Source organism: Natator depressus, chromosome 1 (assembly GCF_965152275.1).
Source record: "Natator depressus isolate rNatDep1 chromosome 1, rNatDep2.hap1, whole genome shotgun sequence".
Lineage (NCBI taxonomy): Eukaryota > Metazoa > Chordata > Testudines > Cheloniidae > Natator > Natator depressus.
Genome location: NC_134234.1, coordinates 240420394 through 240434512, shown reverse-complemented (window position 1 = coordinate 240434512; position 14119 = coordinate 240420394). Strand labels below are relative to the sequence as shown.

General features: G+C 49.5%; 1 protein-coding gene across 3 annotated transcripts in view; it reads left to right on the top strand.

The window, feature by feature from the left end:
- The window catches only part of IQSEC3 (IQ motif and Sec7 domain ArfGEF 3), a 135362-nt gene extending 122227 nt beyond the window's left edge, over positions 1-13135 (top strand). Inside the window, exons 9-13 of one of the 3 annotated variants that reach the window (XM_074939180.1) lie at positions 62-223; positions 933-1025; positions 1669-1712; positions 1796-1875; positions 3995-4129. In XM_074939180.1, the coding sequence (XP_074795281.1) occupies positions 62-223; positions 933-1025; positions 1669-1712; positions 1796-1870 (374 nt within the window). In that variant the 3' untranslated portion in view covers positions 1871-1875; positions 3995-4129. Of the gene's footprint in view, positions 1-61; positions 224-932; positions 1026-1668; positions 1713-1795; positions 1876-3977 lie in introns of all 3 variants that reach the window. The other 2 variants (XM_074939189.1, XM_074939171.1) reach the window with 2 other exon arrangements.
- Positions 13136-14119: the final 984 nt, after the last annotated feature.

The window sequence follows — 14119 nt, the reverse complement described above, 5'->3', positions numbered from 1 at the left end:
GCTGGTGCTGTTAGGTCTGGGTTTTTCGTTCTTCCAATCTCTTTTCATGTCTTGTTTTCAGATTACCCCCATGGCATCACCCTGGTGACTCCAGTTTCAGGCTCAGATAAGAAACAGGTACTACACTTCTGTGCTCTGGGTTCAGAGGAAATGCAGAAATTTGTGGAAGATCTAAAAGAGTCAATAGCAGAGGTGATGGAGCTAGAACAGATACGAATTGAATGTAAGGCTTCCAGCGTGATCCAGACTCCATGCAGTCATCCTGTATGTATGTCCATGTGTGTTGGGGGGTTGAAGATCCCTTCCTACGGGTGTATGTTGGAATATGCATGTGATTGTCCCTATGTATGTTCATATGCAGATATGACCTGTGAGTACCTGGGAAGATTCTGTATATATGAACTGGTATAAGCAACAGGTTCTGATAACCTTCATCGCGCTGCATAATTTTACTCCATGAGAGGCAGCATGGCCCAGTAGACCGGGTACCGGACTGGGAGTTAGGAGACCTGGGTTCTGTTCACAGCTTGCTGGTGACCTTGGACCAGTCACTGCACCTCCATCTGTGTTTTGCTGGGTGAAATTCTATGGCCTGTGCTCTTCAGGTCAGGCTAGATCAGGAGGGTTCCTGCTGGCCTTAATATCTCTGAATGGATGAGTATTCCCATTGGAGTCAACTGTATCACTCGTGGAGTAAGGTGCTACTCCCTGGGAATGTGGGTGTCAGAGTCTGTCCCTCCGTGGGGCTTTACTGGCATGTGCATACATAGCATCTCTAATTCCTATTTCTCTCCTGTCTTCCTTTGCCTCTCGGTCTCTCCCTTCTTGTTTGTACATCTTCTCTTCTGGTTGACTTTCTCTTCTGTTTCTTTGTCTCACTTTCACTCTTGTCCCTGTCTCTCCCCATTCACTGTTATCCTTCTGACTCTCAGGGGAGCTGGAGAAGCAGCAGGGGGCAAAGACTCTTACGTTAAAGACCAACGGGGCTCAGATGGAACCACAGTCCAAGCAAGCATCTCCGACAGGTTAGCGGTCACTCTCCTTTGTGGGCTGACTGTGCAGCTGTTACTCAGACACTCACCCAAGTATTCACGTTGACTTCAGTGGGCGCTAGTGCTCAGCATTGCGAGCAAGGGCTGGGCCCTCAGCAAATAGTGGAAGTGAGGTGCGCATAAGTGCTCAGCAGGTACCTCAGAAAATTCTTTAAAAGCCTCTTTGAGGGCCACCCCAACTGCAAAATAGCCACAGCGAACCCTTGGAGGGGAAAAGCGACAGACCAAAGTCCTTTCTTTATCCCAAGAATGGGCAATTGCACTATAAGCTATTTTCACACCCTCCTACCAACCTGCCACGTCTAGGTAGCACAGGCTTTATGTTCATTCCTGGCTTGGCTTCTCTGCCACAGCTGCCAATTAAGGCCAGACACAGTGATGATTTGGGCACCAGTCCACAAGAAACTGAGCTGGGGTCAGCAGCTCATTTCATCTACCCCACCAAGTGGTTATCACATGATAACAACAATCAGTTGCCATCAGTCTGGGCTGGAGTTGAACCTAGAGGCTCCACAGTACCTCACCAGTCCTGTGAGCTGCCACAGCCTCAGGCCATGCTCCTTCTGATGTCATGAGACATAGGTTTCCTCACTGATAGGTCTGTTTTATTTCAAAGGCAAGAAGGAGTTGGGGGAGAAGGTCTCAGATAGCACAGTGGAGGTAAGTAGAGCACAGAGCAGCTGAGGTAAGTAATTCTCTCTCACTTCAGCTCTTCTCACATTCTCTGTTGTTTCTTTTCTCAGGTTTTAATCAATGCCTCCCCAGCCAGACTGACAATTTTACCAATTTCCAGAGATACAATTAAAAGTTACTGCTAGGACGGGTAATACAACTTTCAAATCCAAACTAAACTTCAAAGCATTTTCAATCCGTCTTTATAACTGCAACATCCCTCATGGACCAAGCTCCCGAACGCCATAGACTAACCCGCGCTGCTACCTAAGGGAAAACTGAAAACCCAGCTAAAAACTTGCCTGGACAGGCCACTGACATTGCTAACGCCATGCAGCCACCAGTGCGAACTTACCCGCAGTAACCTTCCCTGCAAACCTTGCCCCAGAGGTTCACTTTCCTATGCAGGGAGCTCCACTGTCCGGTTTGCACACATTTCGGCAGGGACCGCCGGTTCCTAGCAGATACTCTTTCCTACGCAGAGAGCCCCATTGCCTCCCAGCTGCCAGTTCTCCCAGCATAGCTGTAGCACTGAGGAGATCTCCCCTAAGTGTCTTAGCTGCCCTCAACCTGGCCTTTCTCAAGGCAGTTCTATCCCCCGGCAGATGCCTCTTGCCATAGTGCACTCCATCCCTCTGCGGCTCTCGGTCCCCTTTGGGGGAAGAGGAAGCTGCATTTCCCTGCAGACACCCATTTCCTGAGGTAGGTGCTTTCAGTCCTCAGCTTCCAGTTTCCGCTGGGACTGATGTTTGCCTGCAGCTTATTGCCTCAGTGAGTTGGGGTGCTGCGAGCACTTCAGGCCCTGCAGCCACTCTTTCCTAGGGGAGGCTCCATCACCTCAAAGATACCCATTCCTGAGGGAAGCTCAGTTACCCTGCAGCTTCCCCGGAGAGCTCCATTCCTCATAGGCACCAGTTCCCAGTGGGTCGTGCCATCTGCTGGCAGACGTACATTCTGCCACCGTCCCCCACGCACTTACTCTTGTGGGGAAGCACCAGCAACCTGCAGACACTTTTTCCCATGTCAGACTTCTGTCCCCCTCAGAGTGACCCAGTTCTGGAGGCAGCTTCCCTTCCTTACAGCCAGTCAGTGCCCCGGGAAAGCCCAGCCACCACCCATCCCCCCAGGGGGAGCCATCCATTGGCAGGGGGAGCTGTGCTATCACCCAGTCCCCCTGAGGGAGTCTTGTGTCCTCCCTGCCACCCAGTCCATCCTGCCTTCCTCCCTGGGGCCAGCCAGCCTCCCTCCCCCGGCCCGGGGATCTCCACCACCTGGCAGACACCCATGGGCAGGGAGAACTCTGCCATCAGCCAGTCTTCCCGGGAGAGCCCCACTCGCTTCATTGCCCTGCAGCCACCCACTTCTGGGAGCTGGCCTGTTGCCCTACCGACCCCTGTTCCCCGGGGAGTTCCATTACATTTGAGCTTCCTCCCCATTTTCACTCTGGAATCAGTGGGTGCCCATACGTGGGGGACTCTCTTCAGGTCCATGGAGACCCCTGAAGCCTCTCTTCCTTTCCCCTCTTCCTTCTGATCACCCAGTAATTCGCATCAGCAGAAGAGCATCTCCATTTTCTCTGAGATTATCTAATCTGCTGCCATTTCATCATGCCTTTCTTTTATCATTGTACCAGCTAGATGGGTAATTTCTTTTAACTCATTTCCTTTCACTTACAAACCATCAAACGGATCGGCGGGAGCTGCAGTTTGCTGGAATATGTCAGATTTCTGCTTTTTTTCCTTTGTAAACAGCTTAGCAAATCATGTTGTGCACCTTCCTGCTCAGGGCGCTGGGGCGGGCGCGAGTCTCGCTCTGAGCCTCAGCCAGTGTCATTTTGCAGAACTGTACAACCTTGATTATCTGAAACCCTGCTCACCAACCCACCTGCCCTGCTGCCTGGAGCCAGGGCACAGCCTCCAAGGGCAATTCATTACAGTGAGAATTCTCAGACACCGCCCCTATCAGAACTCATTCACATGCCCCAGGAGGTTTGGATAATCAACGTCTGCATTGCATTTGGAAAGGCTGCTCCTGCCTTTAGTGGGATGGCAACAAGAGGGCACCTTAGTTCTAGCTCGGGCATGGGAGGGGAGATAGCTATTGTGCGGGGAGAGGGAGCTGTGGCTGGGGATCATGCTTTGGGAGGGTTACGGTTGATGCGCATGAGAGATTGTGGGGCTCAGGGCAGCCAGTAGTAGCAGCTGGGAAAATGTCTTGTAACATTTAATGCTTCTTTGACTGTTTCTAAACTAGGTGTCAATTCACAACAGGCTTCAAACGTACCAGCACAACTCCGTCCTGGGGCCCGAGAGTGGAACGCAGGCCAGCACGCGTCCTAACATGCCACAGGAGAGGCTGGAGACAGCATTGGTACCCTCCTATCCCGCCTCGGCGGGGACACTTGTACAGTGCCAGCAGATTGTCAAAGTCATTGTCTTGGACAAGCCGTGCCTCGCTCGTATGGAGCCGGCCCTCAACCAGACTCTGACCCGCTACGTCTCCTCCGATTCCTGCAGCTCCACCCCGTTGCGCAGTGCAGGCAGCGGGCTCCAAGGGACCCCAGTGAAAATCATTCATCAGCCCCCACTTCCGCCTCCGCCACCACCCTACAACCACCCACACCAGTTCTGCCCCCCCAGCTCCCTGCTTCAGAGGCGTAGGTACTCCAGTGGCTCACGCAGTCTAGTGTAGCCACACCACCAGCACCACCAAGCAGCACAGGTTTTCCCCGGGACCCTTTCTGTCTACAAAGAGATCTAGTTTGGGATTTATTTTTTAGTAAAAGAGAAGAAAAACCAAACCTGAACAGACTTAACTCCTCCCCATCTCCCCTGAGATGATGGTAATTGTGAAGAGCCCTTTATAGAAACTGCCAGTCCTGGAGCTCACACTTCCACCTGCGCCTCCCACCCAGCCGCTCACGCCAACTCACGCCACCTCCATGGACCCCACCATAGTTCTTTGCCACCCTTCTCCCAGCGAGCTTGTTGGTTCTCTGCTTTGTTTGCTCTGTGTCTTCAGTTTGCTATTTCTGCCCCTCTTTCTCTTCCTCACCCCTCTCCTCCACCTCACCTGTCCCCAGCCAAGATTTTATCACACAAAACTTCACCGGGTTCTGGCGGGAACAGACTCACCATTCAGGGCACTGACTTTGGGTGGAGCACAGGTGGGGTGGGGGGAGGAGCTGCTGTCACCAACACTGCTGCCGCCGTTGCTGCCTGCTAAGCTGGAGCTGAGAATTTGTGAGACTCATCACATGCTTCCTCCTCACCACCCTTTGGTATCTTCTCCTCTCACAGCAGCCGGTTCTGAGAGAGAGTGAGCAGGAGAAGGGGAGACTGTCCCAAGCTGCGGCAGAACCCAATGATGGCCTCACTTTGAACACCAAAACTCTTTCTGTTGTTAAATTGGGACACTGTACCAAGAGAGCTTTGCTGAGATCCAGCAGAACTCATCACATGTAAATACCCCTGTGTGGTAGAGTATGCTCGGTGCATACTTAGGAAAGGAAAAACCAAGTTGTTCTGGGGGCGCAGAAGGGAGAGTTTAGACCCCCCAAAACCTTTCTGGGGTGACTGCTTTCTCAAAGAGCTAGTGCTGTCTGGATCTGTGGTGCGTGCTCACAGACGCGCACACACACAGGTTGGTCTTTTCTGGCACAAAGGAGCATGCGCCAACACCTGGAGGACTCCCCCAGCCCCAACCGCACCTGTGTCCTCTCCCAGCTGATTTTGTGTCTCCTTCTCACTGGAATTTGTGCTCTTGAGAAAAAGCCAAATGTTAAGTTCACCTTCTGGGATGGAAAAATCCCTTCATTTGATCCTTTCCATTCAGTGTTGCACGGAGGGGACTGTTTGGAACCCACCCTCCAGATGGCCTTGGGGACCCACGCTTTAAACATGGCCTCCTGCTTGGATAGTCTGTTGCCCCCGCTTAAAGCTCCCTAATGGGAATTTGGTCCTGTCCTCACACTCCCACCTTTTGCGCACAGCGGGATCCCTCCCTTTCCCCCAAGCCAACTTTCAGCGCTCCAGAGGGAGATAACAGCTCAGCTCCTCACGCTTATCGGTCACACTGACATGCAGAACGCCGGCCTTAAAATGGGGTAGAGCTGTATTTTTAGAAAAAAAATCTCCTCACGCAGCGGGGAGGAGCAGGTATTAATTAGCTTAAAGGCTTTGGTCTCGCTCGCTCTATCTCCCTGCGAGGCTTAAGCAGAGCCACTTTAGAATATGAAAACAGGGCAGAACAAGTTTTAGGTCCTTATTTTAGATTTTTAAAAAGCGTGCGAGAGACAATTTTTCCTCTCCACGTGCGGCTGCGACACGGGAGCCTGGTGCTGGCTGGTGACACAGCAGTTTTCTTGTTGGGCACCTGGAGCTGGGGGATTGTGGAGGACAGTGCTTGAGTCAGCAGGGCAGGTAGCGTCGTGTCAGCTACAGGAAGGCTTTTACCCCAGTTGGCTCCATCCCCTTGAGTTCAGTGGGGTTATTCGCAGAAGCAAAGGCTGTGATCTGTCAGGCCCTGCACGTCGGGCTGTCCCACATCCTTTCACATGTCAGTGGGCTCCGCCAGGACACTCAGCTTGAAGGGCTTGTGATCAGCCAGGGTTTGAATGGGATGAGGCTGAAGAAGGTTCTGGATCAGGGTCATGAAGGCCGCGCGCTCTGGGATGTCAGCCTGATTCCCGGGCAGGCTTTTGGGGGAGACATGCTGTATTGGGCTGGGGCACCCAGGACAGTGCCTAGGTTTGGTAAGCCCAAAAAGCCTGGTGGTAAGCCCAGCACTTGATGGTCTATCCCCACAGTTGAAACGCACGTACAGCCCATTTCAGTGAGTGTCCCATGTGCACGCACAGGCAGATGCTGCTTTCTTGGCTTTGTTCTTCTGGCCGAAGCAGGATGTAATGCCTCTGTTTTTATACTTATGCCAAATACAGATTAAAGGAAAACAAACAGGCACCACACAGAGGATGCCTATGATGAGCCCTCCCGGTCTGGGGGCAAGGCAGGGGCCTGGAAGCTGGTAAGGGCCCAAGATTAGGAAGCTCTCGCTCCTGAGAAACTGCCCCCTACCTTTAGTGGGCCCAGTTTTAAGTCCTGCTCCTGTGCAGTGCTGAGCTCTCACATGGCCTGACTTTCAGCTACCCTCTCCCGCAGCGGGCTCTGAAATGCAGCCTGGCTGCCATGCCATCTGGCTTTGTAGTGAGGAATGGGTGAGCCCTTCCAAACTAGCTATAGGCAGGATCTCGTTTGACTGGGCCTTAGCTTACTGGGAAATCCTACAGGTGGAATTTGCCATCTCGCTGCCAGCTAGCCGTTGGTAGCATTTTATTTTTACCCACTGCTGATGGGGAGATGATAGCCTCTCAGCATCTCTGGCAATTTTCTTCCTTCTCCCAGCTTATTCTCTCAGCCTTGAAGGAAGGCTGATTTTCCCCAGAGTTCATTAAGCCAGTGAAGGTTTGTGTGTGTTTAAATAAATTAGATTTTATTTGACATTTAACACAAAGTGACAACAAAACACCTTAAAGTATTTGATGAAATAATTATTTTAGATAAAATATTCATAACAATGTGAAGTTCCTAGAAGAGAGATTTGCGTTATTAATAATTAAGTGGTGAAATTAAGACAACATAAAAAGCAGGAAGCTTTCCTGAGTCCTCCCCTTCTCCCCCCTTAACACTGGATAAAGGACTCCTCAGTTTAAGGTCAGAAGGGACCATCATGATCATCTAGTCAGGCATGCACATCACAGGCCACAGACCCTCACCCACCTGCTCCTGCACTAGGCCTGTAACCTCAGGCTGAGTTATGGAACTCTTCAGATCTTGATTTAAAGACTTCAAGTTACAGAGAATCCAGAAGGAAGCTATCAGTAGTGCTAGGATTTACCAATACATGGGGTGAAGGGGTGTAGTAGGGTGAGGGAGGTCCACTTCCCTGACCTACCAAAGACTGCTTCTGGCATGGAGATTTGGTCAGGGACACCAATGTAGCAATCACATACCTTTCCACCTCCTCTTGTTTTCTACACTGCTGGGCATGCAGGCTGTTTCCATGAAGGTTAATTGGCAAGGGTTATTTGGATTATTCCAGGATTTTCCTTTAGTAGAAGGGGTTGCTCTAAAATCCACTGTGTAGTTGAGCCCTCTGGGACTGTGACCAGAGACCCTCTGCTTATTTTTGTTTGGGTTCGTTGAGCGTTACAGGCACTTTAAAATGTGTATACACACCGTCTGGCCTATTGTACTCCTGTGCCCACTACTCCCCATCCACAAACGGACAGACACACACACACACTCAGTATACTTATCATTCTGCAAGTAGAAACCACTGCACATAACCTGATCGCTGGCAGGGTGCCATTAGACAAAGAGATTGAACAAACGTAGCAAAAGGCCTGGGGAAAAGTAAGAAACAATCCACCCCTTGCCGTGAGAAAAGTGGCGCAAAGAAAATCACCAACCCACACACAATGGTTTTTCTGACTGTGAGACTGGCAGGAGATTTTGGATTGTGAGATCAGGCAGGTGCCTGCTGCAGAAATTAGATAAGCCAAACTGAAGTGATTATTTGCTGCTGCATATTAAACAAACGCTACAGCATTGTACAGTAATGGTCCAGCACACAAGAAGCAATATCCTCCTCTGAGGTAAGAAAGTGGAAGATGCTCTGTCCCTTTACATCAGCTCAGAAGATGTCTCTCTGGTCCTGATTATTCTCTTACACCTGTGTAAATTATCAGTAAGCGGTTACCCCAGGACAACACTGGTATGAGAGAGAGAGAGAGAGAGGAGAATCAGGGCAACAGATACAAGAGTATTTGGGCCACGGCTGTACAATACTACTGTATTTTTTAATATGGATTTTCATAAATCCCAGAAGGAATTCCACAGCATCCATTGTTACCCTTTATGTGTTTGGTCGTAAAGTGGAATCTAACTGAATCCAAATCCCCTTCTTCAAAAACTCTACCATGTTCTGCAGTGTTTTGGGGCTATTGGTCTATAATACTTGAGTATTTTTAGAAGGCTCAGTCTGGAATTAGTGTCATATGTTTGTGGGGCTTCTAAAACACAATTCAGCCCTCGATGCCATGCGCTGCTACTTGGGAGAATCTCTGCTTTGAAATGGGGAATGCAAATCTGACTTCTTTGCTGACTTAGCTTATGCTGCTCCCGCTGCTCTAGCAGCCCATGCTAAGGACAGGAGCCTGGAGCTGCCAGAAACGTTTCTTGGGATCTATTTGTAATTCTCTAAAGGCTCTAGCCCATTTTGTCTGGGCTGCTTTTCAGCGGCCACACCTGGGACAGCGGCTTTTACGACATCAGGTCTCACACCTTCACCACATGGCACATCCCATCTGAGTGTTTCTTTTTTAAAACACAAAAATGTTACCTATGTGTAGGCTTTTGAGAGCATCTGTCTGTCTGTATCTGTTTCCTTCTGTAAATATCCTTCCGAGCAGCTTCCTTTGGGAACAGCAGTGTGGTCACACCTAGCAAAGAATCCAAATGGCTAATATTTTGTAACAAAAATAGACCAGAAGTATTTTATCTGTTCAATTCATAGAGTTTTAGAAATTATATTGAGATATGTCACGTGTGCACTAATGTCTTCTTTGCCTCAGCCAATTCATTGTGTCCTGAGACCCCTCTGTGCGCGCAGGCTGGATGGGCTAGGCACCAAGGACCTGATTGTGGGAGGGGTTGAGCAGCTTCAGCTCCCATTGTTGTCACTAGGAGCTGACTGTGCTCAGCCTCTCTGAGGATCAGGCTCAAAGGCAGCCGTGAAGAAATGGTTCTTATCAGAGAGAAGCTAATTCAATGCAGGTTTGCCCCTGCGGTGTGGTAGAGGGGAGAGGAATGCAAAGCCTCCCTCCTGTTCCCCTGGAGCATCACACACCCAGTGGGAATTCATCTACACATTTATGTACTCATGCACCTTTGGGGGAGGAGGCCTGCATGCACATGCAAATGTGTGTACACAGCAGATAATACCATGTTCACATGCTGCATTTGCAAACACGTTATCGCGTCTGTCGAGTACAGGCTGCAGATAAATTCACACACATAGACATATGCACACACTGTACATAAACCCTGACAGCACGTGCAAACATGCTGTACATGCAAGGAGACAGTGCAGCTAATGTATTTGCACATGTGCTGAACAAACAAATATATACAGTACAAAAACAAATGCACTGCATATACTGTCATAGAGTGTCCAGCCACTGCAGCCATAGCATCTGTGGGTGTGATCTTATCACACCTCTTAAGCCAGGGGTTCTCAAACTGGGGGTCTGGACCCCTCAGGGAGTCACGCGCTGTCAACCTCCACCCCAAACCCCACTTTGTTGCCAACATTTATAATGGTGTTAAATATATTAAAAGTGTTTTTAATGTATAAGGGGGGGTTGCACTCAGAGGCTTGCTGTGTGAAAGGGGTCACTGGTACAAAAGTTTGAGAGCCACTGTCTTAAGCTAAGCAGACTCAGGGTTGGTTATATTTGGATAAGAGACATATAAGAGAAAACTGCTCTTCCCATGCCAAACATAAATACACACATATTTATATGAAAGCATAACACTAATGTCAAGGAGACTGACCTATGTAAAACTCTGCACAGCCATGGGAGAACAGATCTCCTCGTACATGTAGAAAAACAGGTACACACTGCGTGAGATCTCCTCCCTGATGGATGCATGTAGCACCTCCATATCCTTCTGGAAGAGCGTCTAACCTATGCCAGGGCAGGTATTGATTACACCGTGGTGCAAATCCTTTACTGACTACAATTCATTCCACAGATCCCCTGGCAAAGGGCTTGTGCAGATAAAAAAATCCCCTTTCAGTTTGAGACAGGGAATTTCCCAGGGCCCAGAGAGTCACATTCATGTTCGTGTGTGCAAAATATGTATTACCTGGAGATAATGATGCATATCAGCCCAGCCCATGCAAATTCATTTTCTATGATGTTCTTAAATAGGAGCTTGTCTGGAGAAGCCTTTTCTGCCTGACGTTTACATCACACAAACGGCTGTAAAGAGGAAAGCAATAAAAAGAGATTCTCTGTATGCGATAAGCTCATGCCCTACTTCCACCCTGCTCCGACTCACAGATATTCATTGTTATTAACCACAGTAGAGCCCAAACGCTGGCCGCATCATGCAGGGCACCGTACAGACACAGAATCAATCCCTGCCTGAAGCGCTTACATGCTAAAAGACACATACCCGCCAGCCTATCTGTGGATATACAGGGCTTAAATTCTCAGAGAGTATTTCCCAGAGGGCCCCCCGCCCCATGGGAGGCATTAGAGCTCAGGGCTTCAGCCCCTCAGGGTACGCCAGGGCTCAGAACTTCTGCCTCAGGAGTTTGAAAATATTTACCTGAATTTAAGCCCAGGGGATATATATCCTATAACAGTCTCATTAGAGCTGGTCAAAAAATGCCGATTAATTTTCACAGGAAATTTTGAAACATGTTAATTAATTTAGAAAGTCCTTAAAGTTTGCTGAACTGGGGATATAGTGCACGGCCTCAACGAATGACACAGGGATGGCACCTCTGAACTCCAAGACTGGTTAGTGCTCCCTCCCCCCCGTTCATGGTGTTTCTGGAAGAAGCTTTCATCCAAAGACCAAAACAAATGAGGGAGCTGTAGCGCGTCAGTGTAGACCCTGCCTACGCCAGTAGGTTCTCCTGTCAGCATAGGTAATCCACCTCCCTGAGAGGCACCAGCTAGGGCAATGGAAGACTTATTCTGTCAGTGGCTAGATCAGCATAGCTACATCTCTCAGTGTGTGGCTTGTTCACACCTCTGAGAGATGTAGCTATGCTGATGTAATTTCCCACTGCAGACCAGCCCAGAGAGGGCTAACATCTGGATTCCAGGAGAGCTACACAGCTGTGCAGCTCTCATTCCATTAATGGGAGGGTCCCAAGGAACAAAAACTAGCATGTCCCATTCTATTGTCAATGAACTTCATCAGGCAGACACTGACTAAACAATCCATCTGTGAAACAATTGTCCCTGAGGTTGCAGGAGTGGTCTTCCAAGTAGGCTACTATGGGCCCAGTTCTCCTCTCACTTAATAGTAACATCAGTGTTGATCCAGTTACTCTGCTGAAAATCCATTGAATTACACTGGTGCAAGTGAGAATAGAATCAGGTGCTGCTTTTTGCCTTGGAGATTCAAGTAGAACACCTTTTCCAACTGCCCCAGAATACAGCCTCACCAAAAGTCAAAACTGCAGTCCGTGGCCCAGATCCTTTAGTAATGCCAGTAAGACTTACTGAAGTCAAGTGGACTGCTCATGAGTGAGAATTACCCAGCGTGTAAGGGCTGCAGGTTTGTTTGTGGGCTGGACTCTGATCTCAGTTACACTGGTGTGAATCCAGAGCAACTCTACTGCAGTCAACAGAGCAACTGGTATAACGGAGATCAGCATCCTACCTAGTGTCTGCGTTGTCTGTATAAATCTGTACACCCACATACCTGTACAGTATACGACTGTGGCCTGGGCTACACTATGGGGTTAGGTTGAATTTAGCCATGTTAGGTCGATTTAAAAATGACTGCATCCACACAACCAACCCCATTCTGTCGACCTAAAGGGCTTTTAAAAATCAACTTCTGTACTCCTCCCCGACGGGGGGAGTAGCACTAAAATCGACCTTGCTGGGTCAAATTTGGGGTAGTGAGGATGCAAATCGACGGAATTGGCCTCCGGGAGCTATCCCAGAGTGCTCCATTGTGACTGCTCTGGACAGCACTTTGAACTCTGATGCACTAGCCAGGTGCACAGGAAAAGCCCCGGGAACTTTTGAATTTCATTTCCTGTTAGATCAGCGTGGCGAACTCAGCAGCACAGGTGACCGTGCAGTCCCCCCAGAATTGTAGAGCGTAGAATGTTTCTACGCTCCCCCTATCATCTCTGTTCCTGAGGTTATCGCAGATTAGAAGGTGAAAAAAATGCACTCGTGATGACATGTTTTCTGAGCTCATGCAGTCCTCCTGCACTGATAGGGCACAGCTTAATGCATGGAGGCATTCAGTGGCAGAGGCCAGGAAAGAATTAAGTGAACATGAAGAGCGGAGGCAGGACGCGATGCTGAGGCTAATGGGGGAGCAAACGGACATGATGAAGCATCTGTTGGAGTTGCAGGAAAGCCAACAAGAGCACAGACCCCCGCTGCATCCACTGTATAACCACCTACCCTCCTCCCCATGTTCCATAGCCTCCTCACCCAGATGCCCAAGAACGCAGAGGGGGAGGCTCCAGGCACCCAGCCACTCCACTCCAGAGGATGGCCCAAGAAACAGAAGGTTGTTATTCAAACTGTTTGATTTTTAGTGTGGCTACAATAAGCAATGTGGCCTTGTTCTTCCCTCCTCCCCCACCCCACCTGGGCTACCTTGTCCGTTATCTCATTTTTTTTTTTTATTAATAAAAAAGAGTGCATGGTTTCAAAACAATAGTTACTTTATTTCGAAGGGGGGAGGGTGGTTGGCTTACAGGGAATTAAAATCAACAAAGGGGGCGGGTTTGCATCAAGGAGAAACACACACAACTGTCACACCGAAGCCTTGCCAGTCATGAAACTGGTTTTCAAAGCCTACTAAGAGGCTTGCTGTGCTCTTCTAATCGCCCTGGTGTCTGGCTGCTCAAAATCAGACACTAGGCGATTTGCCTCAACCTCCCACCCCACCATAAACGTCTCCCCCTTACTCCCACAGATATTATGGAGCATACAGCAAGCAGCAATAACAATGGAAATGTTGGTTGCGCTGAGGTCTGACCTAGTCAGCAAACAGCGCCAGCAAACTTTTAAACATCCAAAGGCACATTCTACCACCATTCTGCACTTGCTCAGCCTATAGTTGAACTGCTCCTTACTACTGTCCAGGCTTCATGAGCCATGGGAGCAAGGGGTAGGCTGGGGTAGGTGCGACCGCACGGTGCTGCCGACTGGGAGAGCAGCCTGAGGCAGAAGAGTCCAGCTTGCATGATATTCCAGGCAGGACTGAATCTCTATGAGACGAAACTTAAAGAAGAGAATGACCTGGAGTCTCTGGCTCCCATTTGGTGCTCTAAGAGGAGAATAGCCATGTCTGTCCAGGCGCCCCTGATCGACCTCACCGAGGTCTGCCAGGAGCACCCAGGAGACATACTACAGCTATCAGTCCTACTGCACCATCTGCCATGAAGGCAAGGAGCTGCTGCTGTGTAGCAATTCAGTACCACGTCTGCCAGCAGCACCCAGGAGATGTACAGTGACGGTGAGCTGAGGGGGCTCCATGCTTGCCGCAGTATGGCATCTGCACGGGTAACCAGGAAAAAAGGCGCGAAATGATTGTTTGGCATTGCTTTCACGGAGGGAA